Below are 25276 nucleotides of genomic sequence, written 5' to 3'. Positions count from 1 at the left end.
GTAAATATAAAGGAACAGGTGATATACATATCCAAGAACATGCCTTTCTGATCCAGCATGGCCTGCATCACAATGAAGTAGTGGCTTTTTGGCTGACAGACTGTTTCTTGCATTGGGCAAATTAATTTAAAACATTTCATTAATTCAGGAATGGTCTTGTGGGCAATGACACATACCAAAAGGACTATAATAATATCTCCCCTCCATAGGTGTGCTCACATCAAACATGTGTCAGTGAGTGGTACTCTATAATTGCAGCCAGTTTCCTCATCACATTACTATTTTATGTCCATTGGGATTGGAGCCCTTATCTGGGTAGATCTGTATTTGAACATTGGGCTAATCTCCACACCCAGATAGTAAATGTTGACTTTCCTCATAACATTCTTCAGCTGCTCACAGTCTCACCAAGACGCCAGCACCGATTAGCGTAGGATCTAATTTTGTTACAAAATAGCACTCCACTTGAGCAAGGTACATTGAAGTCTTTAAACCATTATTTGAGGACTTTAGTAACTCAGTCTTAGGTTAAGAGTCTATTATAGGAGTAGGTGGTTGAGGTTCTGTGGCCTGTGTTGTGCAGGAGGTTAGACTAGATGATCACAGTGGTCCCTTCTGACCTTAAATCCCATGAGTCTATAAGGTTAATGGCTAGAAAGTGAGTTAAGCAGCCATTACTGTTAAGTTGCTTGACACACTGCTTGTTGTGGAGCAAGATCCCAAAGTAATTTTCTTGCAACTTTTAAATTTGATCTGCCAAATTCTATCCAATGTAGTTTAGACACTGTTCCCATCTAAATTCTTATGAAATTGAATACTACTACAGATCTGGTTCTGCCACTACCACTTTATGATGTGTTCTCTTCTGAGGTTGATATTGCAGGGCAAGAATGCCCTTCAATCACCATAATGTTGTAGTGAGCCATTCTGGAAACTAATAGACATTCTGGAAACTATCCAACAATTTCTTTTTCCCGGCAGCTGTAATGAAAACTTAAAAATTGGTGCTTTTGGAAAAACTGAAAATGCACTTAAATAGCCCTGATCGTAAGGCACGCTGAGTGTACACACACTAACTTGCCGGTGTCTGAAACAGTGGTGCTGTGTAAGAGAAGCTGAGCAATTGCAGGAACAAGTGACACAATCAATCATTTTATGAAAACAATGGCAACGGTTTCCTCCCAAGAAATGATGAGTCCTTGCAACTCTAACTGATATCAATGGGAATTTGGTGCACTTCGTAGATGCCCAGCAATTGCCAAGAACAGGGCCTCAGTTTAGATGCATCCTTACACTTTTACTGCTCCATGTGTATTTGGGGGTGGGGGAGTCCTTCCATGATCTGAAGTTTTCCCCCCCATTATAAATATTAATTCAAAATATAAACAGGCATATGCACCAATGTTATATGGAAACAACTGCTTGAATATTATACTTTTATAACAATTAATGTATGAATTTATGTCCATATGCATATCTACGTAGTTCAACATCAAAGCTCATTTTTCTTCAGAAGTTACCATGACCTTTTAAAGATGAAAAGTAATTAGCTACATGGTTAGATAGCATCATAAATCTTCTGTGTAACCCAATATAGTAGAAGCAGTCACTATCAGTTGTTTAAGTGTGGTCTTTGTATTATTACTGATACACACACACACCCACAGACACACATATAGAAATCTATTAATTTAAGTCAAAAGAATGTAAATCAATATACTGGAAAAAACAAACTTTAAACAAACAACATATGTAAATATGAGGGTATACCAGACAAAATACTGCACATCTTTCTAGTATTTCTGTGTTACAATAAATTTAGAATACATGCCATTCCAACGCAATTCCATTTTATGTTTGGCCAGATGTTCTGCTAGTTTATTATGTAATTTGAAGGAAATACAACTTTTGTGTGAAACAAAAAACAAACAAACCCCTATCCCCCCAAAAAATATCTATAAAACCTGTTTGTGCTAATTACATGGAGGAGTTTTATACATTCTGCATTGCATGAGACCACTCTTTTGCAGATATTATTTTTGCATCCCTTTTCTAGCTTTCTTCAATTAGATTTGCTTGCCCTTCCATAATTGTCCTTTAACATCTACTAATCAAGCTTGTATTCACTGAATTAGTCAGAAGAGTTTCAACCTCAGGACTCACTAATTGTTTACCTTTTTCATATAAATGAATCTGAATAAATGCTTAGCTTGTATCTGACAAAATGCATGTGATTATGGAATACAGAGAGAGCATGTACTATATTTTCAAAAGATAGTACACAAAAGCCTGATGATAAAGTTTTAGTTTTGGATCCCTGATACATATTCCAAATATATCATCCAAGAAGACTAACTTAAATAATGTCAAGGGAAAAATTCCATAACAGTTTGTGTGTTATTTTTACATGTCATGGAATAGTTTTACATACTTTTAATGCATCTCCAATAAAAGGGAATGTATTAAATTTTCCATGAAGCAAAGATTTTAAGCAATAAGGCATATTAATCAAACAGAGAATTTGTAAAAACTCTATCTTGTATCGGAGCCAAGGATATATAAGAATATGTTTTCTTACTGAAGGGACCAAAAACAGTGGTTTATACTGGGAGAAATTATCCTCCTTTTTTCTCAACTTAACTGGAGGAGTTTAATGCAATCTTCAGCTAATGAATCCATATAAATTTAGCAAAACTTGAGTATTTCTATATAGTGCACAGGTCATATGGAAATATCTTGTTCTAGTACATTAGAAATGGTAATTTTTTTTAACACACACTCCTTAATATTAACATGACTTTCCTCCACCTATTCAACCCACTTTCAATAAAGATTTTATAGTTAAAATAAATATTTTTTACTTTATTAGCCATCAAAACAGAAAATGAATTCTGATAAAAACAGTAAAATTCCCACATAAGAAGGCTTTGATTTTGTAAGATTGATTTGTATACCCAAAATAAAGACATTTTACTATTTGTTGTAGTAATTTTAGGTATCGATTTTACTAGAAGGACATAAGCAGGAAAAGAAACTTTACATTATATTCCATTAACCTCAAGATCTTTCATGTTCCTTTCTGGTCCTCTTAAAACTGCCAAAGATTCTATAACAATATTGAATAGTAACAGAAAAATTATTGGTTCTCCTTCTGTATTTAGAGGAGACTAATCCATTGGTTTGATACAAGCTGTTGATATAGCTGAGAGGGTCACAATCAGAGCTGAGCAAATAACTGATTTTTTGATTCGGTGACCAAACCAAAAATATTTTTTGACCCAGAACAGAAAATTTTCTGTTTTTTCCTCAGTGAAACAAACAGACAAAAATAAAAACACCCCAAAAATTCATTTTGAGTCAACAAAACATTTTACTTGACCCTTATCTAAATTTAGTTTTACATCAAACAAAATGTGCCTGACCCAAAATGATTTTTTAAAACAATTTTCATTTTGATTAATTTTCTGGTGTTTTTACCCTTTAAAAATACATCTACCTAAATTTCAAAATAAAAAGTTAAAAACTATTAATCTGAAAAGTTTCTCAGGGCTCTAGTCATCATCCATCTCGGAGGTTTTCCCCAAAGCCAAAAAAAAAAAAAAAAAAAAAGTGACCTGTAGCAAAAAGTGAAGGTAGGTAAATCTCTTGTACTAGCACAAGGTTTTTCCATATGACCTGTGCACTCTCATAAAAAACACAGTCTGAACTTTTAATTTGTACATATATTTAAAATAAATACAAACAAAAGCAAAAACCCAACCCCTTAGGGGCAAACTAATTCCCTTACTCACAGGTAGTAGCATCGTATTCCATGAACCTTGATCTTAATCCATTAGTTCTATTGAATACAGTGAGACTAAGTGGCTACTGAGAATGAATAACAGTACTAAATTCTGGCTTTGTATGACATTCATAAATTACTTAACAGTACGAGAACATAACTTTAATTTTTCACTATTTTGTTGAATACCTGATGATCTCCATTTCTAAATGGTCTGTTCAAATTTTAAAGTAGAGTTTAATGTAGCCTAGTTTAATGTAGTTTAGTCTAGTTTATAACTGATTAATAAATTGAATTAAGTTCCAACTGGACTGCATCAAAGTCTGCCTGAGAGTTCTTCTAATTTGATTTCTGATTAAATGATTTTTAGAAAAATTATCAAGCCTAAAAAACAATTACATAACTAAAGGCAGTAGTAACAATATAGTCAGAGCAGAATGTAAAGATCACCCAGTCTTGTTTCCAGAAAGGTGACCCCAGTGTCTCAGAGTAATAGTATCCAAATCTGCTCTCCCCTAGCAATAGCATCCAAATCTGAAGGTAGTTACTTTTCAGAAGTGAAGCATACAATGCTTAGACATAAAGGTGGCCAAATGACAGAGCACTATAAATGTTAGCATACAGGAAAATTTAAATTGCAGTTGCAATCTCTGAGAAAAATAAGATTTTAACATGCTCATGTAACCCTGGCTAATAATAGCTGTTCAAAGGTGCTCAAGATCAAAAAAGCAAATTACTCTTTGAGGTTGAGATGGTGAATTATGCATTATTTGCACATTATAATCTGGATAATAACTCAGGTTTGGGGTCTATTGTCTAATAAATTCTTTTCACAAATACAAAATATATCCACTGTGGATTAAAAAAATAGGTCATGCTTAAACTAAGTACATTTAAACTTCCTGAAATTTTTAGTAGAGATTGTGCCAATTGCTGTAAGAGCTCCAAAAAAGCAGCCTTTTGTATTCCAATTCTGAAGTCAATTATGGTTTGCATCTATGACAAATATGGCACTTCTGCCTGTGCATGTATTAATCTTCAAACTACAAAATATAAAATTACAATTTTCAAAATGTGAGGTACACATCAGGCATTTCAAAAACAACATCTAAAAATGGAACAAATAGAACACTAGGGGGGAATCAAATTCTTGAAAGTAAGAATATTCCTCTGGTTACATGTTTCTGACCCAGGAGATCTTTCCTCAGATGCTTTATAATCCTATTGTCAAGTTAGTCTTTATACGTTCTAATATTTATGTATTAATAAAACTTAGTTTTCCCTGTTTCACTTTTATTTGTTCTTTGGATAACACACTGATCTTCTGATATCAGAGGGAGTGAAATATTCTAGGTGTTAAACCTAGTAAGTCTTTTGAACTTGTATACTTTAAGTTTAAACACAAATATTTTTCTGAGTTACACATTCACCCTTCCAAATATAATGCGATGAGATTCAACACAAACTCAAACACAATAAAAAACAAATCTAGCAATATTAAATGAGAGATCCTTAAAACTTTGATATGGAACAAAACTGTCACATTGTACCAATTCAATAGATCCCTGAATAGTACTATATTAAACTGCTATTATTCAAGCAGTTGGAATATTATTATATTTACAGATTGATGCCTTTGCTTATTATCCCCTTGACTGAATTAAAAAACAACAGCAATCTGAATTTAATAATTCCTGTAAAAATTTCATTTAATAATACAGCTTGTTATTAAGGTACAAAACATGTATCACTAGATTTGTGTAATTGAATTTTTTTAATTGATGTAGTGTATTTACATGTTTGGTTGCACTACTATCATTGGATTTGTATAACAAAATCAAAACAAAACCAAAAAAACCTGGGCTTTGCTATGTCAGGTTTGAACCAGAACTACGCGTTCATTTTTGTTTAGCCATTAATCCATTTGAGTTTTATACATCCCAATGACAGCTATGCTCAGTCCAATAAATAAAACAACCTGAAAACAACCTAGTAAGGAAGTGGATTATAAAATAAACATAATTGGAAATTCTATTTCATTCTAAAAATGTAATAGTTTCAATTGCATTAAGATTACCGCTTTACCAAATAATCAAATGTGGGGAAAAATTTTAAAATGTAAAACAGGTGTTGGATCATTCAAAATACCAACAAGCAGTGGATTTGCATTTGTGTTTCCCTCCTTTGTACTACTATAATACCTTGTTCTAAGAGAGACAAACTGGGTGAGATGGTCCAATATAAGACATTACCTCACTAAGCTTGTCTTGAGACCAACACAGTTACAACACCACCACATATCCGTTGTTCTCCTCAGAACAGCTGGGAAAGAATGCTGGATATCTGGTATATTCATCAAAAACCTTTCCAAGAAATTGAGCCCCTCTTTTTCCAGGTGAGGACTTGGGATCCTGAATTGTGACTTTGTTGTGTTTAACAAATGTCCAGAGCTAGTTTCAAGAGATCTGTTCCTACTAGTTATGTGACATCTTGGGGTCTCAGTAACATGTTTTGGGCTAGCTGTCATTTTCAGATATTCAGAGATGAAAGCTCTCTTTGTGGTCTGAGGAAGCCTAAACTGTTCCAAATTGTGCCAAGTGTTCATCTTTTCAATAGTGTATGGTGCCTCTGATGGCACATGAAACCCATGACTACAATTGTGACTGAATGCACCCATGTATTCACACCCTACACACTATTGTAGTAATCTTTGTACAGAATATGCCTTGTGAGGTATCACTTGAAAATAACTCCTGGGTCAATAATATCATGATGAAATGTTTGTAGTAATATCATATGTAAAGTTAGGAATTTCCCTATATGATGGTGGTAGCATATGTTCAAACCCACTTAGCACTAAATAGGTGAGAATGGATAAGCAGGTTTATCTTAAACAAAGGAATTTGTGATTACCTCAATTTACATACAAGTAGTATACAGAATCCTTGAGATAGCAAGAAGGAGACAAGCAAATCTGCATTTCAGCATATACAGGGGAGAAGAAAGAGTTTCGGGGCACCTTCACATCAGACTCCACATCGCTTTCTTTGAATAAACTTTGCTTTGAGGGGTAATTCTCAGAAGAATCCACTTCAAAGGGGAATTGGACTATAAAGTGAGGCGCAAGTGAATCTCTCTGTCTCACTCTCTTTCACATAAAAAGAAAAAGGAACCAGCCTTTGGACTTTGGGAGGGGTTCTGACCTGAGAATTTGACCAGGCCTGTGCTAGGAACATGTGGTAAGAATTTTACCTTGAGCCTAGCTTCTTAAGTTTTAGTTACTAGAAAGTGTTTTATCTTTATTTTTCTAGTAACCATTTCTGACTTCAATACCTTATACTCAGACTCACATGAAATCCCTCTCTTTGTAGTTATATAAACTTGTTTTATTCTTTAATAAAAACTAACCCAGTGCTATTTTTAAACTGAATTGTTTGGTAACTCCAACTAAAGTAGTAAACCTCACAGGGGCAACTGACCTATAATACCTCAACTGTCCAGGAGAAGGCTGGACAGTGCATTGTGCTGTACATTTGGGGGGGGGGGGGAAATCTGGGACTGAGTGTGTGTTGAAGTCACACTGCAGGTGGTAACCAAGGCTGCTGGAAATCAGAATGCGACTGGAGTGTTGCTGGCACGCTGCAGCTATTCACAGACACTCAGTGTGTGAGCTGCATGCTCTTGGCTGTTTACAGCAGCAAAGCATTGCGAGGCAGCCAAGGTTGCAGGGCAGGCGGTACCAAATCCTCACTACATGCTAGGATGTGATAACAATATAATGCAACTAGAGTTAGATTGCATATATAATACAAACACATATAATTACATATTTATTAATGAATGTACTTGTCATGTAACAGTTGCCAACTCATTTCATATAAAATTATATTTTTGCTGAAATTTTCCCTTGGTTTTATTCCTTTTCACTTCCTAATGTTCAGTCCAATTTCCTCTTCCTTTCTTTTATCCCCTCAGAATTTTCACTCTCTCTTCTTTCTTTAAGACACTTCTTTCCAATTCTTCCTTTCTCCCTTCACTCCTCCCTTTTTTGCCTATACTAACCTTTCCTCCACCTTTTTTACACATGCAACTTTTTCTCCTTTCATTCAAACCTAAAGCGGCTACAATCACTCTTCTTTATCTGCCAGCCATCCTTCAGACCGTGTTCATTTTTGCCCTTCAGCTGCACCTCAATATCAGATTTATCTGTCAGATAGCATACCTTCTTTGTATGCATGTAGAGTAGAGACAGTGGTAGGGAGAGACTATCTCCCTAGTCTCTTCTGCTCCACAGCACTTGCACACCTTTTCCCTTCCAGGGAAGAAGGAGAGAGAGACCTAGACATACCTTCAACCATTCCTCCCCATTCACAATTGACTGAGTGGAGAATTGCTCCTGTTTCAACAACATTTGGTCAAAGAGAGGTCTTTGCACTGAATTAAGGTCAGATTATACCATGCAATTGTACTGAGTAAACTACTGTATGGAACAAAGACTTGGAGATTGGAGGCTGCCCATCATAGATGGTGAGGAAGATGCTATACAATTTGTGGAAAGACAAAATAACAAATGCAAAAGTAAGGAAGCTGACAGAGCAGGACACGTTAGAAAATATCATCAAAGAAAGAAGGCGCAGGTGATTGCAACATTTATGTTGTACGGAAGATCGGAGACATGCTAAGCAAACATTGAATTGGGTACTGAAGGAAGAAAATACAAAGCAAGGAAGGCCAAGCAACAACTTGCAGAATGACGAAGAATACTGAATATGCTGGCATCACCTGGGAAGAAGTACTAAAACTAATGAGCAATCGTAATCAATGGGAAGAAATGGACTGCCTGATGTGTCAGTAGCACAGGAAGAACTAAAGTCTAAGGCAAATCTAAGTCTAAGATAAGGTTTGTTATTGCACTCAGCTCTTAAGCAATGGGAACAGAACACTAATCTGTTTCTCTTCAACAAATGGTGTTGTGAGCACTGCTTGTATCTGGGCCTGGTCTGCCATAAGTAATTAACACATGAAGGGAGGCCTCATTTCTGGGAGGACAGAATTAAGGAGGTAAACAGATTATAAGGTTGAAAAAGACAGAATGTCTGAGCCAGCTAAGATTACCGGGAGAACACCCACTGAACCATTTACTAACAATGCACAAGATAAGTTATGTATGTAAAGAGATGGAGCATGAGGAGCACATAGACAGAGCATGCTGTACAGTGACTGGCTCCTGCAAAGTGACCAAGACAACACCCCCCTCCCCCCAAAGTGTGATGTAATGTATACTAAAAGCAATGAGATGTGTAAATGTACATGAAGAGTGAGGGTTTCTGTGAAACTTTGGCTACCCCCCCCCCGAGTCTGATCAACTCAGAATAGTTTTGCTGTATAAATAAATAAAGAACCAAATAAAGAATCTGAGTGGTGAAATCTGGAGTAAAACTGAATTTTTTGGGTCCCAGATAACCAGAAGAAGTGTTCTCCCAAAACTGAACAAGGACAGAAGACAGAAGGAAGGATAGGAGGCATAGGAGGGAAATATCAAAAAAGTCTGGATAAGACTTCCATAAGCATTATATACTTAGGTTTCCTAAACTTTGTTGCTTTCCTAGCATAGAAAAATATAATAATGCCAATGGAACTTAACATGGTCCACATTTATACCAAAACTGGTAGCATACAACTTTGGCACCAGAGATTTAAAAACAAACAAACAAAACCAAAAAAACACATTATTAGTTCAACTGAAGGCAAACAGAAATAAAAATGAAGAGAAACTAGGAACCACATAAAATAGGAAGGGGGGAGGGAAGAATACTTCAAGGATAATTTTACGAAACAAGAGATCAGACCCAAGCAAAATGATCAAGTCAGACAGCATAAAAATAAAGTCAATTGCAAAGTTATATTAATTCAACTTAAATGGCTCACAAATGACTAAGGGCCAGATTTATATACATAGGCATTGCTGTGCTCAGCATTGCAACATCTGATTTCAGAAGCTAAATCTCATTTTCAAAAGGGATTGACAGTCAATAGGATTTAGGCTCCAAAGTGCCTAAATCCCTTTTGAAAATGAGTTTTGGCTCCTAAATCAGTTAGTCATTGCAAAACTGAAACAGCAATGCCTAAATACCTTTAAAAATCTGGGCTTAAGTTACTATAGTCATAGCAGCATAACTGTTGTATTACAGCTTGGTTATGACAGTACTACTAAACTAATCTTCAAGACACTTGAAGACATTGTTCAAGAGGTTGCAGTTTGGAACATGCAGGATGGCTTACTCCTTTAGTGCTGGAGCTAGATAACTCAGATTATAGAATGAACCACACCTAGGCGAGATCCTCAGGATGACGGCCCTATAAAGAGCAGCAGGAGACTAGCAAGGTACAGGAGAAGATCAGGAAATGGTAGATAGACTGTAGTGTGTGTTAAAAGCTCTGGCAGAGAATACCCTGAGACCAAGGGAGCAGTGAAAGGGAGGAAGTACAGTGAGCAGGACGCCCCTGCTAGAGACCCTGACTGAGAGAAGGGTTTGGGCCTGGAAGGCAGAACCAGAGGACTAAGGATAGCTGAGTGTCAGCCATGTAGGCCCAGCTCCTACTAGAGATCTTAACTGGGAGAAGGGTTTGGGATCTGGAAGTCAGAGGACTGAAGAAGGCTGAGCTCCAGATAGGTAAAACCTGAGAAGCTTTGAATTGGGACTTAGCTCTGGCAGAAAGTGCTGCAGGCTACCTACCTAAAGGGTGAGAGTGACTGAACCAGTGTTGGGGCCTGGAGGGCCAGTATTTAAAGACTCAATTAAAACCTTTTCTCCCCAGGGTTCCATTTGTTAGCTGTGGGCTGAGAGTTATTAAGGGGCCCTCAGAAATTGTTAGCAGTGTACTACAAAGTGACCTTTGGCTATGAGAGCGTGTGCAGGAGGCACCCAACCCTTTTACAGAATGCTACAGTATTCAACGTGTTGGAGTCAGACATTACTATATGCTTTCTGGTTCCATATACTAATGAAAGGAAACATTTGCCATTTGTTACATTCCATGACCCATTATTTAGTCCTATCAATCTTCTAATAAAGCTAGCAAAACCTGTGCAACTTTCTGCATCATTAGGCAGCCTCTTAAGGGATTATCCCAAATGTATAGAATACAATTTTGCTTTATTAGAAAACCACATATTTTAATTATTATTATTAATTATAATAAAAATTATTTTTGTTGCTCCATTTAGACAGCTATCACTATAACCTTAAGCAAAACATAAATCTTTTAGGGTACATTCAAAGTAAAACTAATATCTGAGGTTTCATGCAGTGATTTGGATATATAAATCTCAATATCAGTACCACCTATTCCATTACTTCTAAGTTTCAAATGGGGAAAGAAAGCAACACTGAGACCCACATCCCCATGCTTTCTAAAATGAAATTCAATACTGTAGATAACAATACTCTACAAAGATACTCCACCTGGTTTTCACAGTTATATCTTGTATATATTTAGTTATACATAAACTAATTCATTTGCATTATAGAACATTATCTAGACTTATTTTGAAATTAAGGACAGAAAAACAAAACAGAGAGGGAGCATAGTAAGGCCAACACTGAGTTATTTTGAAAATCCTATCCTATAACCAAATTCATAGATCAGGATCTGAGCTTCCCTGTTCTGGCTCATCTCTAAATAATAAAAGCTCCTATGGTATCTGTACATTATTTTTCTGATGCTTTTGTGTATTCAGTATTATGAATATTATCTTTATACTGAAGATTCCTAAGTATACACATTAGATATACTTATAAAGTTTAAATGAAGTGGAAAAAATGTAAAACATAAAATATATAAAATCTTGTCTCAACTATATCGATAAAAACAAACATACAAGTTTCACTTTTTTTACTTGTACTATAACAAAAATTCATAGTAAATATTTTAAAGGAACAAACCTAAATAGTTCCTTTTCAAATGTGCATCTTACCTTTTTCACTAGAACTAATTTGTTTATTAACTGACTCTTTAAAAACAAACAAAAAAGAGTAGAACATATCCACAATATTCTCCAGAGATTTTATTGCTAAGCAGTTTCACAAGTGTATGGAAATGAGAATTCAGTTGAAATTACCTTAATAACCAAATCAAATTTCTGGTGCAAGTCCCTGTTTATTGGCTTTAGGAGACTCAGTACAGCTGTTGTAAGATTCATACAGAAATATTGTGGATAATCCTCAGGAGTCCCTGCAAAAAGATATTGAGGTTTGAAAATATAATTGAGAGAAATAAGTACTGTGTGTGTAACAGCTTTATTTAAACAGTATATTTACTTCACTCATTAATCAACAAAGAAATAAAATCAAATTCCATTAGTACAGGGTTAAAAAATTATACAGTATATAAGAAAGAAAGAAAGAAAGAAAGAAAGAAAGAAAGAAAGAAAGAAAGAAGAATTTTTATCTAGAATTGGTTGTCTTGCACAAAACTAATAAAATAGATAATTTCTTTTGTAACTTTCAAAAGTTTGAAAACAGCTGTTTTCAAAATTTTTAACAAATTTGAGCATTTATAGTCCGTTTTTGTGAAAAAGCATCTAAAAGCACTGGTTAGAATAAAGCTTACAGAAGGCAACTATTGATCATGTCACTAAAACATTATCACTTTTGACCTTGAACATCCTTTTGCTCCATTTATGAGAGCAGACTACCAGCTGTGCCAAATGGTGTGTCTGACTGCATCACTGAGATCTGTTAAAAACGGGAGCACATGGACTTCATTCCACTGCATCGAAAGAGGACTTAGTGAAGTCCACAGCAACATCTCCTTCCACATTCCCCGACACTTTGCTTAGGTCATTATATACTGGTTGGTATCACCACAGGAAGAAGGGATGGCCCACAAAAGAACAAGCAGGGCAGGTCTGGAGTGACAGATATACATTTTTCCACCTGCCTGCCATCAGAACTCATTATGGACATGTATACAGCCAAAAGCTGTATGCATTTCCACATCCCACCTGCAGGGTGAGGATTCCTCTTAAGGGAGAGAGGGAACACTAGTGTAACTGCCATATACAGAAACCTTGAGAGCATAACTCTGTTGAAGCGATGCCACCAAGGAATAAGCAACTCAGAGCCAATGTGAGACACAAAACTTCCATGCAGATGGTCCAGGCCTTCTGTTCACCACATATTAAACCCCATTCCCCAAAGGAATGACATGAAAATCTGCTCTTTAGCCACCTCTCATAAGTTTCCCTGACAGAGTCCTATGACTGTTTGAGATGAGAACACCTATCCACATTTGAGTCAGCTGAAAGCAAACATGTTTCACTTGTGGTGAACATAACAGATTTTAGCCCAGTTCCTAAAAGATAACATCAACATCTAACTGAACATTTGAGTTTACTATTGAATAATGACATCTGAATATTGCATTCTATTAGTTCAAATATTTCATTTATGGAACACCATCAATGTGTTTAGTTCTGAACAAAGCAGAGGAAGGGAGTCTATAAAGAGTGATTTCAATTTTTTAAAATTATGTTAGAATGGTAGGATCAGATAAACAAAAGAAGAAAATACCTCAGTGCTGCTGGCCTCAATAAAGAACTGCTAAGTGATAGGTTAGGCCCATTGTGCAAAGATTTACATATGTGCTTAACTTTACGAACTTTAAGAAGTCTTATTAACTTCAGTGGAACTACTCAAAGTGCATAAACGTAACCATGTCCATGTCTGTAAATTTGTGCAAGGACAAAGTAAGAGTCATTTGCTACTTACTTAGAGAGTGTTTGCTTTTAAGATTTAGAAAGAGAAAAGGATGTAGAGGTAAAAAGGGTGAGGTAAAAAAGGTAGTACTTGAACTACAGCTTTGGCAGAAGAGAAAGACAGCACTTTTTATCACAGATTAGAAAGTGCTTCAAGAAAGTTTTATTATTGGTAATTACTGGTAATGTTTGTCACTGTTAAGTGGTACTGTACAGACCCATACATATTTGTAATGTACAGACTTTATTGTAAGGAAAATTATGTTTCTCCAAAAGCTAAAACCTATTGCAGCACTATAATTTTGCAGGTGCCCTGGGCTCCATTATGGAAATTCTACACTTTTAGGAGCCTCGCCACAGAGAGTGAAAGCTATCAACTCTGACAGCGTCTAAAGAAATTCAATGTGTGAGCAAAAATCTACCCTGATCATCTTTGTTATAGCATATTGAAAAAGCATCTTGTACTGAATAGGCACTTTCATCTATGTCAAAGAGAGAGAGAGTAAATAGAGTGAATGCTGTACTCTACTATAGAAGTATCCAGAAAATCAGTTGCTCTCAAGGCTGGTAACAAAACTACTAAAAGCATTTTATGGAAAACAGGTATAAACAAGAGTTAAATGTTTAATCAATATACAGGAGATGGAGATAATATATTTAAAATATTATACATAAGAGTGTGTACATACACACACACACACACACACACACACACACACACACAAACAAAACACATACTGAAATGACAGTTTATAAAGATTTTATCAGTTCGAGATGGCCCTATGAATGGTGAGGCAACAAATGCCTCAATCATTTTAAACAAAAAAAGTCACACCACACTATCATTCATTTCATGTTGTAAATACTAAACATTTCAGTTATTTGAGAGCGTGGATATAATTTTAAGTATCTAAAATATTTCCATTAATAGTATATATGAATCCCTCTGTGAAAGGCGGGAGGGTACTGTTTAATAACTGTTAACACGGTCTGTATTTGTCACTAGCATGGTATTCTGTACCATATATGAAAATGGATATTTCATCCTATGGGGTTTGTCCAGAGAGGAAAGACTGCCCAACCAGGATAAGAGGGAGGCAGCCCTTTCTAAAAGTTGCCAAACAGCTTTCATTTAAGGGTCATTAAGAGAATGCCAGAGCCAATAGCCTTAAGGGCACTAGTCCAGTCTCCAGGGCAGCCCCCAAACTGTTTAGCACAGGAAAAGTAGGGCATTCATACACATGAAAAAGATCAAGATTGGAAGAGAAACAGACAGAGGCTCTCAGACACACAGGAGGATGTATTTTCAACCCTTGCTGGGCAGAACTACACAATTCAACCACTTGGGAACTGGATCTCCGGATGGCAGCCCCTGTTTCCCAATCATGTCAACGCAACAGGCCTGACTGGGTATGGCACCTGTAAGTTTCCCTTTTGTCACAGAAATAGCACCTTCAAAACAAACCATTAGTTATTCATTCACCCAACATTACAAAGCACATGGAGTAAAGGGTAAAAACAATAAAGGTTTATGTTTTGAATATATTTCCTCTTAGCAAACCCTTAAGTTTTCCTTGCAAACTTTGGGACATTTCATTTAGCCCAGCTACCTCCATTCCTGTGTTGGGAGAGAGCAGATTGTCCTGCTAGTAACATGCTCCCTCAGTCTCTATGGGTCTCCTTGCATCCCTGTCAGTGATGCTCTGGCCACTCACACTTAATCCCCTCCATTTTCTAGGACCGGGGTCCTGTACTAGTTTAGTATCCTCCTTTGATCCTAGGCTTAACCTTGAGAGAGTAAAGCATTCTCAACAGGAGGAAGCCAAGGAAAGTGTAACTCCCACTAAACAGCTCCCCCACTGTTTCAAGGTGTCATTTAAGTGTGATTATTTTGCTTTTCCTGCTTGGTTCCTTTAGAACCCTTTCTGATCTAACTCTATAGCAAGTAAACAATCACCCATCATATTCATAAAAATACCGATATTCCAACTTGTCACACATGCCCTGTGTAAAGGTCAAGTTTATAACCCAAAGCCATTTCTCTTTTAAAAATGAATACCTAAGATTAAGCTCCTAAACTGATATTTTAAATATCTACAAATAGTAGCCTGATTTTCAAAAGTGCTGAGCCTCCAGCAGGTCTGAATGTTTAGCAGATAATGTATAGGAGGCAGAATGTTAGGTTTGAAGCTAGACTGAAGAAAGAAAATAAATGGAGGAGTTAAGCAAAGAGATTGGGAGTGTAGGAAACACAAGGGTCCCTGAACGAAAACAAGATCAAAAGATACATAGAAGGATGAGAGCAAAATGATGTTGGACATGGTAAATAAGAATGAGGAGCTTGAACTTGATGCAGCAATATATAGGAAGCCAATGGAGGAAATCTAGGACAGAGTAATATGGACAGAATGGTGGAAGAGGACTTTGATAGAAATATTTTGGGCAGACTGGAGGAGGAAAGGATAAGAGATACACTGATGTCACAAAAGAGAAGATGACAGTAATCAGAGAACCAGAATGTATACCAGGGTTTCAGCTGTCAGGACAGTAAAGAAAGGGTGAGTTTTGAAGTTATTAAGGTCTTGAGCTTTTACCAGCAGATTATCCTCACTTATGCAACCTTTATACCAATATAGCTCCACCGACTGCACTAGTGTTACTCCTGGGATACACCAGTGTAAATGAGAGAAGAATCAAGATCATAGGTATATTTCCCTATTGATAATTTTATAAATATGTATTGTTATAAGCACTTTTATATAAATGTAGACTCTTCTTCAGTATTGCCAAACCCAAGTATGAGCAGCTCTTGAGGTTTTATTGTAAGTCTTGTGATATTGGTTGTTTTTTTCTTAAAACTCCATCTGCTGGAATGAACAGACTGCATGAAAAATTCAGCTCTGATCTGAAAAAAAATAAAAATAAAAAAGCAAGTTTCCTGAGACCATGATTGTAGAGGAAATCTTGAAATCAAGAAGCAAGTTCACCATAATGACTCAGAAACCAGAAGAGAAATTAAAAAAAAAAAAAATTTTTTTTTTTTTAAATCTCATACTTGGGTTTGGCAATACTGAAGAAGAGTCTACATTTATATAAAAGTGCTTATAACAATACATATTTATAAAATTATCAATAGGGAAATATACCTATGATCTTGATTCTTCTCTCATTTACACTGGTGTATCCCAGGAGTAACACTAGTGCAGTCAGTGGAGCTATATTGGTATAAAGGTTGCGTAAGTGAGGATAATCTGCTGGTAAACCAGTGGAGGTTTAACTATAATGAACATGTTTCTCTAGGTGAAGACAGTGTACAAAAATTAATTCTCATTTATGATGCATGTAAAGTATGGGTCCTTTTTTTTTTACAATCATGGAAGTAGTGTTTATCCTGATGATGGGGCATCACCCTTGAGCATGTCCTGTTGGTTTGCTGCCCTAGCACCCATTTAAGTTCTTCCTATCAACTATTCAAACTGCATTTTCAAACAAAATAATTCCTTTGAGGGGTCTGGTTTAATAACTCTTTGTACAGAACGCAAAACACTTCCTTTTAGTCTCTCAAATTCACACCCACTCTGAAGCAATAAAAAATCCTAGTAGATTTCTTCCCCCATTGTTCAGGAGGCCCCAACCCTCTTTCTGAAGCTGAGTTAATACTTTGGAGAGTTATTTTCCCTCCCTTTCTGTCCCCTCTCCCGCAGCTCTCCTCCTGTACCTAGCTTGTACTTTGAACAGTCACTCTACCTCTTTTTAAAGCAGGAGCCTTCCAGCTCTCCCCCTGCAGCTGGATTGCACATTAGGAAGCTACAGAGCTTCTCCTCTTCACCTCCACCTAGTCCCTTTCCCCTCAGTCAGTCTCTTTACCTTTAGAATTGGAGGCTTCAGCAGGCTGACCTCCTCCTCCTCCTGGTGGTATTCATCTGCTGTGAGGAAGGAGGCAGCATATATGATGGTTCTCTTACCAAAACCCATCCCAATTGGCTGGGAGAGAGAGGAGCCTTATCCCACCTACTCTGCAAGGCTACTGGTACTGGGCCCTTAAAGAAACAGTAATGCTTTTTCTCCCAAAATACTACTTATTCCTAGAACCCCTTCCCTCTCTACCATCTCCTATTGCCTAGGTCCTTGCATGCATCAGACCTCCCAAAATCTTAAAGGGACCACACCATGGGACAGGGTTTGTGACCCATAGGCCCTACTACTCTTAAGAGGACAGACTATCTTGTCACAATCCCATGCAGGCATTATTTGAATTTCATATATACTGGATGAATACTTCAAAAGTGTTTTCGCTATTAACAGGTGTAAATGTGCAGTTAGTATGCCATGTGCTACTTCTGTGTATATAGAGAAACAAAGAATTCTTCAATAACTGTTTAAACTATGTAATCATTTATGATGCTGCCAATGTGCAATACTATACACTGGAAGCCAACTGACCATATTAGTTATCTTCTTAAAGATAGGCCAGATTGAAAAAAAAAATGCATTAGGCAGGAATAAGATTATTCCTTAGCTACCCATAGTTTGGGTCACTGAGTATATGTAGACCTGTCATCTCTACAGAAATATGGTTCGATTCCTGAAAGTCGATGAATATAAAAGTTAATGTACGAAAAAGGTTCCGAAATGTCAGGTTTTCAAATGTCAGGATGCCAGGTGCTAGGCTATCAGAAATCAAATATTACAGTGCTATACTCTTGAGTTTAGTTCTTCAGACTTTAGCCTATATCCTAGGATGGGCCAGCTAGTTTGAGTTAAAAGCACCATTAAACTCGGGTCAAAAGCTTGTTTGTGTGATTAGGAGGAGGATTAGGGGCAACAGGAGGATTAAGGCAGGAGAATTTAAGAATCACAGGCTTTTCTGATAAACAAATTATCTGAATAAAGGAAACATTATTACTTTTAGGTGTAACTGAAAAATTAGGTGAATTTTTATTTCAACCCAGTAACTTGAATAATGCTCTGGGTGACCTACTGCATACTGCAACCTGCTGCAGTGCAAATGTAGGACTGTAACTCAAATGGGCCACAAGAAAAAAAATATAAAATGTATAAAATGTGCAATTATTATGTAATTAGTAAAAAATAGCATTTTCTCTCACTGGACGGTTCAGCACTTCTACTCTAAGCAATTTATAACACCAAGCTGAAACCTTACAAGGTCTTTATGGGAGTTGATACTTTTAGGTCTACAATGGGGGAAATCCCATGCAATGAGAAAGGTAGGACCAGCAGATAATTTATTTCAATGATATGGTTGAAATACCATTTCCAAAAACTTAGCATATCACCTGAATTCTCATATATCTTACTAAATTCGCTGAATAATCCACTTCCTCTCCTTTCCAAATGAATGCTCTCAAATTCACCAGTGAATACCATGCTTCTTGCGAATTTATTTTAAAATGCCCAGTAGCAGAGTTTCCAAGCAATAAAGCAGAGCGTACCGGCAAAAGAAAAGACATATTTAAGATCTAAAAAACTTCTTTTGAAGATTAACAAAAATAAAGACTACCCTGCTGCATAAATCAAAGAAACCTTGATTGTTGCTTTCTTAAATAAATGTGAGTTATTTCTGCCAGCTCAAAACAACCATGCAAACATTAAAAATAACTATCAATACAGAGAATATACAATTTTCAAATACCTTCCATCATAAGAAACATCAAGTGCACCACAAATATCAAGCACATTTACTAATTTACCTTCGTCTTAAACTCAGGAGGAAAAAACAAACAAACAGATTTTGCTTTACCTTGATTTTCAGCACTTTGTCATCATTCTGAAAAGAATGAAGACACGTACAGAAACTGATTTTTTTAAATTAAGTGTTATTCTCAGGATTAATTATTGTTAAATACTGAAATTATAAATAAATCAAAGGCATTTTAAAATGAGTCACAATCACATGAGAATATCAAGCACATAAAGTCAACACTACAGGACTGTGTAAACAGCAGCCACACATTTGATATCTGCTTTTAAGATGGCTCCTATAAATGATACATACACCAACTGATCAAAATTACTAAAATGATTGTTTTATTTTTCCCCTTAGAGACTCCCAATAGTTTCTACTTGCATGTGCTTTATTATGTTCCCGTGGTAAGCTATCTTCCCATTACAAGTTTGAATTTTAAAATTGCAGCATCCCCTCCCTTCTCCCTTCCCCAAAAGAAACCCAGTCACCTAAAGGTTATGAAAGCAAATTGCATGGGAGACCTATGTTTCTGTGAACCGTATAATCTCTCAGTTCAGGATAGCGGGTCAGAGGAATATCACAGAGTAGAGCATGTACTTGGGACTTTGTATGTTGAGGGGAGGAGAGGTTTGGCTGGAGATGGTCAATCAGTGCTTTAGCTCTTTTTCCTATCAGCCCATAAAAGAATTGGAGAAACTTGTTCCTACCTCTCCAAAAGGGAGAGCAGTTAAATGGCAGAATGTAAGTGTAAAATGGCAGAATGTAAGTCCCACACAATAAAGAAAGGGGCGGGATCTCTATGAACCCCTGATAGAACTGAATTCATCTAGGGCCAGGAGAGACCATAGGCAATGAAGACAATCTGATGCAAGGGAGGAGAAGGGACAGGATAAAACCTTAAACACAAAAAAATAAAGAGTAGGTGGATGAAACCAGGATGACTCCAAATTTCTCTGTGGAGAAAAAAATCTAATTTGGCTTTTAGGAGGAAACTCACCCCAGCTCCCACCCCCTGACAACTTTTAGGTCAGGCCTACACTACAAAGTTTTGTCATCCAGTTCTCCCATCTAATACAATTATGCTGGCAAAACTCCCACTGTGGACACAGCTATGCAGATGTAAAAGTTCTTCTGTGGGCCTAGCTAATGTTGTTATTACGCCGACAAACCAACTCCTGTCAGAAAAAATTACATCTATAATAGGGGACCAGACCAGTATAACTATACCAACAAAGCATTTGTAGTGTAGACAAAGGCTTAGATTGTATTTTGCCTATGAATACGAGCCAAGGATTATTATTATTATCTTCCCTAGCTATTCCTCAGCGGAATTTGAACACAGTCTAACAGAGTGTGGATAAGCATCTTCCATATTTTCCTTCCTTGTCTGCTTCCAAATTTTCACTATCTGAAGCAGAAGATTTTGAATCGAATCTAAATAAATGACAATATAGTTAATAATCCAATATGGAATAAAACATCAAAACTGCAATAAAAATGTAGTTGAGTGGAACAATGATGTCAACCACAATATGAATCTATTATTTGGTTTCAGATGTCCCACTTACTCTTTATCTGCCTGATCCTAATAGAGTGACTGATTGTGAATGATAGCAAGATTAGCAGATACTAACCAAGTAGGATGGAATAGAGGATGTGTGGTCGATCAGAAGGAGGCTGGATGTTTTGGTCCTGATCTATAGCTTCTATTGGTGGAGTCACATTGATGGGGTTCACTCGTGTCTGAAATGACAAATAGGCAAATTAAAGCTGATAAATTACAAAGTCTACAGTTCTTCAGATTTAGTACAAAAACATTGTGCTACAGAGGACATTTACTTAAATGCCAGACAAATAGCATGCACACATGTAAGTATATAACGTAATCATAAGGACACATCCTTTGTGAAATGTAAAATAAGTATGCAAAACTACAAACGTCAAGGCTGAAAAACTTGGAACACAAAACGTATATCCCTGTTGTGCTATGCTTTAAAGAAAACTTCTTATCTTAAAAATAATATATCCTGATAAAGTCCCCGATCCTGCATATATGTATATACTTAGCTTTACTACTTCAAGTAGATTTGGGCCTACTCATGGTAGTCAGGATAAGCATATGTGTAAGTGTTTGCAGGACCAAAGCCAAAAAGAATATCTGCAGCAATATCATGTCAGATATTAATTAGCTTCTAAAATTATTGCTGTTTATTTATTTTCTATTTTATGAATGTATTTGGGGAATACAGCAATACTTTAAAATATGCAGGTAATTAATAAATACATTTTGTGAATTATTATAAATTCAAATTACAATGATGTGAATACACCACCCCCGCAAATGAAGTTCAAACAACGCTTAAGTACCACAATGATAGGGGCATTTGAAATATTTCTGATAGATATTCCATTGTAATTAAGTAGTTTATATTATTTTCCAGACACACAGTGGCCTAGTGAACTGATCATAGGAATGGAAGACAGTCACTCCTGAGTTCCACTCCTAGTCTGGCAACGACATGTTATTCAATCTTCTTTGCCTCTGTTTCCTCATTTGTAAAATGTGAACAATAATATTCAGTTATAACAGATCATTATTCTGGGGATTAGCTAAAGACTTCAGTGATTAAAATGGCAAAAACATAATAAAATAAAAATCTAGCTAGGTTGCTGAGGGGAGCACTTTAAGCACACATTCCATCATGTGAGCTACTTCTCTCAATTTCTTTGACACCACAAGAACGAAACTCCACTGACAATCATATACAAGAAACCCATACATCACCACATCTACGTTCATAAATCCTGTAATCACCCCACTTTAATTTGAATTAAATGGGCTGATTGACACACTAAGATCAACATTCTCTCACAAGCGGATATCATGAGCATCAAGGCAATGATTATTTATTATCAACTTCACTGGGCAGGACGTTTGGATTCCTGATTCCAGACCACCAAAACAAATGTTCTATTCTCAACTTAACCAAGGCAAATATGCTAGAGGAAGGCTGAAAAAAACACTACAAAGACATCCTCAAGGCCAATATTAGTAAATGCAATACAGACACCAAGTTGTAGCAATGTATAGCCCAGCACTAACAACAATGGAGGAATTGCCTGAGGCAGAGAACTCAGCACTTTGAGAATTAAATGCTACTACATGTAATGAAAAACAGGAGCCACAGAAAGAGCACGCCATGGCTCGAACCAATATCCCAGGCTCACCCACCCTGCTTGGAAATATGTGTCTGCAATGTGCCAGAGTCTGTGGGTCTAGAATAGTCTCATCAGCTATCAATGGACCCACAGATCATTTGAAATGGACAATCCATGAAAGACAATCATCCGTGACTTTGAGGAATTGCTGACAATGATGAATCACCTCAGCCACCCCAAGAAATCTGTTATGTACAGCCAGGCACTCAGATACCACAGGATATGCTCTGAGGAGAAAGTCCAAGATATACACCTTTAACACAGTCAAAAACTCATTCACCAAGCAAGGACACTCCACCTGAGAAGTAGATTGCATCATGGAATGGGCCACCCAAATACCCTCAGAGAACCTGCTTCAATACAGAAATAAAATCTTCTCTGACCACACTCCCCTAGTTGTCACCTACTACCCCACATTGGAACCTATACAGGGTATCATCAAACAACTACAACCCCTGAAGCTGGGGTTCAGAAATGTTTCCTGGACCCTCACGTCTGCCCTTCAAGCAATCCCCCAGCCTCTCCAAGTTCATCATCAGAAGCAAACTCCCCACAGAGCAGGGCACACCAACTCACAATGGCACCAGACCCTGCCAAAACAACAGATGCAGAACCTGCAGACACATCTTCACTGCTACAATGATCAACACCCTCCACAACACACCTTTCAAGATCTATGAATCATACACATACCTGTCACAACATGTGGTGGACCTCATCCAGTGTACTAACTGCCCCAATAACAACTATAAGGGTGAAACCAGACAATCACTATGCTCTCAAACTCACACAGGAAAATAATACAAGAAAAACATGCTATCACTGTTTGTGAACATTTTTAACAAAGCAATCACTCCATAGCTGATTTCTCAGTTGTCATTGTCACAGGAAACCTACAAAACACTTACTAAAAGATGAGCCTGGGAGCTTAAATTCATAACTTTGCTGGACACTAAAAATTATGGTCTTAATGAAAACACTGGATTTATGGCTTATTAAAACAATCTGTTACTCACTAACCCTCCTTTTTGTCCTATGACTACGGGGGGTGTTAAGAGGCCACTTCAGCTTGAATGGTCCTTTATAATACGTGCTAATTACTTATGCTAAACTATCTGTTTCATTTTGTATTTAGATGTGACACTCTTGAGCACCTTTCCCAGACCAGATAAAAGATACTACCTCACCCACCTTGTCTCTTTAATATCCTGGGACAAACACAGCTGCAACTACACTGATCCCATATGACTAACTCTCCTTCCCCCCAGGCCTTCCCCTGATACTTTTTTCAGACCAGTTGACAGCAATAGCAACAGTAGATATGGTGAGGGCAATGGAAGAGAGAGGCTTGTAGCTAACTTTTTCTGGGAAACAGAATTTGCATCTTTGCTAGAGATGCACCTTTTAAGGCTGCAGTAGCTTCTAAAATTTGCCAGAGAGGAGCCTCTGTCCAATGCACTGTACTTGGATGCAACAAACTAGGGCTCCCTCTGGTGAAGCTTAGCAAGTCTGCCATAATTTTGGCATGTCGAGCAATAGACCTGGAAGGAGTAGCAAGAATGAGAGGTCAAGGAAGCAGACTGAAGTATGGAGACAGGAAGCCAGTGGGGGAGCCCTACTGCCGAGCCCTATTCCCCAGTCTCTGGGGATCCCCTCTTCTCTGGCTTCCTAGTCCTCATGGCTCTTCTTCCACAGCCAACACTGACCAGAATAGCTTCCCATTACATGCCACACTCAGCAGAAATTTGAAATAGGTGTGAAGAAAGACAGAGAAAAGTGAACATATTTGCTACACATTACATTTTAATGTTTAAAAAGCTTTAGAAATACATAAAAATGACATGGGCAAAGGTAAGATTGTGCATAAATATGTGCAGTAAAAATTTTGATTTTTAATTTTATAGAATCACTTTAAACTCCAGAAAATATTAGATTAGCATTAAGAATACACCTGGAATACAAGCATTTTCTAGTTTTAAAATGTTGGGCAAAGCTTTAAACATACAATTTCAAAACTGTATGCCAAATTCTTTAAGCTATACTGATGCACCCAACTGAAATTAATGGGGGTAGGACAAATGAAAAACGGAAGAACTGGCCCTAATTGTCTACAAGTGAAATTACATGGAGAGCAGAATCTGGCCTGCAGATTTATTACTACTGGCAATGATTCACTAACTAGAAAGAAAAAAGGCTTGACTTTCAGATTATTTGAAACGTTTAGAAACACTATCATTTCACTCAGAAACTGAGCAAATTTGATTCGAAGGGCAATACATAGGTAACCTCACAATGCGATTTTTACACTCACTCTTCAGAGTAGAAGTTTACGTTTTCAGTGAACTTATAACAAAATAAGTAGTAAGTCCATGGAAATTTTATCAGTTTTAAAAGAATTTTTGATACACTGCAGCAAAAATGGGATATTTGAGCAACATAGCAATCATGTGCCAGACACTATGTCATCTGAAGAGTTAGGGAAAACTCAAAGAATATTGGATTTAAACTAAACAGATGTATTTTGGAACAAAGATAAAGGTACTTGCAATTGCTTAAATACTCTGTGAATAGTGGAAGTACATTTCATATAGATTATAATCAAAATTTTACAAAAAAAAAAAGAAACATCAAATGTTAATGATTTTTGTGAAAAGAACATTTTCCATTCTTATCTCAATGTGTGTGTTAACAACAGGTGATTCAATTACACAGGAACAAGTGTGCTTTCATTTAAATGCATACTTAAATGGGGGTATGGAGATTTGTTTCATATTTGAATTTTACAAAATGTCACCAAAATGCATTCGTT

The 25276-nt window shown here is 36.8% G+C and overlaps 1 protein-coding gene across 1 annotated transcript in view; it reads right to left on the bottom strand.

Moving 5' to 3' along the window:
• Positions 1-25276, bottom strand: part of PCDH15 (protocadherin related 15) — a 714631-nt gene that overhangs the window by 342049 nt on the left and 347306 nt on the right. The window contains exons 10-11 of the mRNA XM_067552760.1: positions 20883-20991; positions 11904-12016 (exon numbers count right to left, since the gene is read on the bottom strand). Coding sequence (XP_067408861.1) covers positions 11904-12016; positions 20883-20991 — 222 coding nt within the window. The remainder of the gene's footprint in view (positions 1-11903; positions 12017-20882; positions 20992-25276) is intronic.

The sequence above is a fragment of the Emydura macquarii genome, unplaced genomic scaffold, assembly GCF_026122565.2.
Source record: "Emydura macquarii macquarii isolate MOO-44397 ecotype Brisbane River unplaced genomic scaffold, CSIRO-AGI_Emac_v2 contig_1390, whole genome shotgun sequence".
NCBI classification, from domain to species: domain Eukaryota; kingdom Metazoa; phylum Chordata; order Testudines; family Chelidae; genus Emydura; species Emydura macquarii.
The sequence above is the reverse complement of the archived record's forward strand: the minus strand, read 5'-3'. Positions and strand labels throughout refer to the sequence as shown.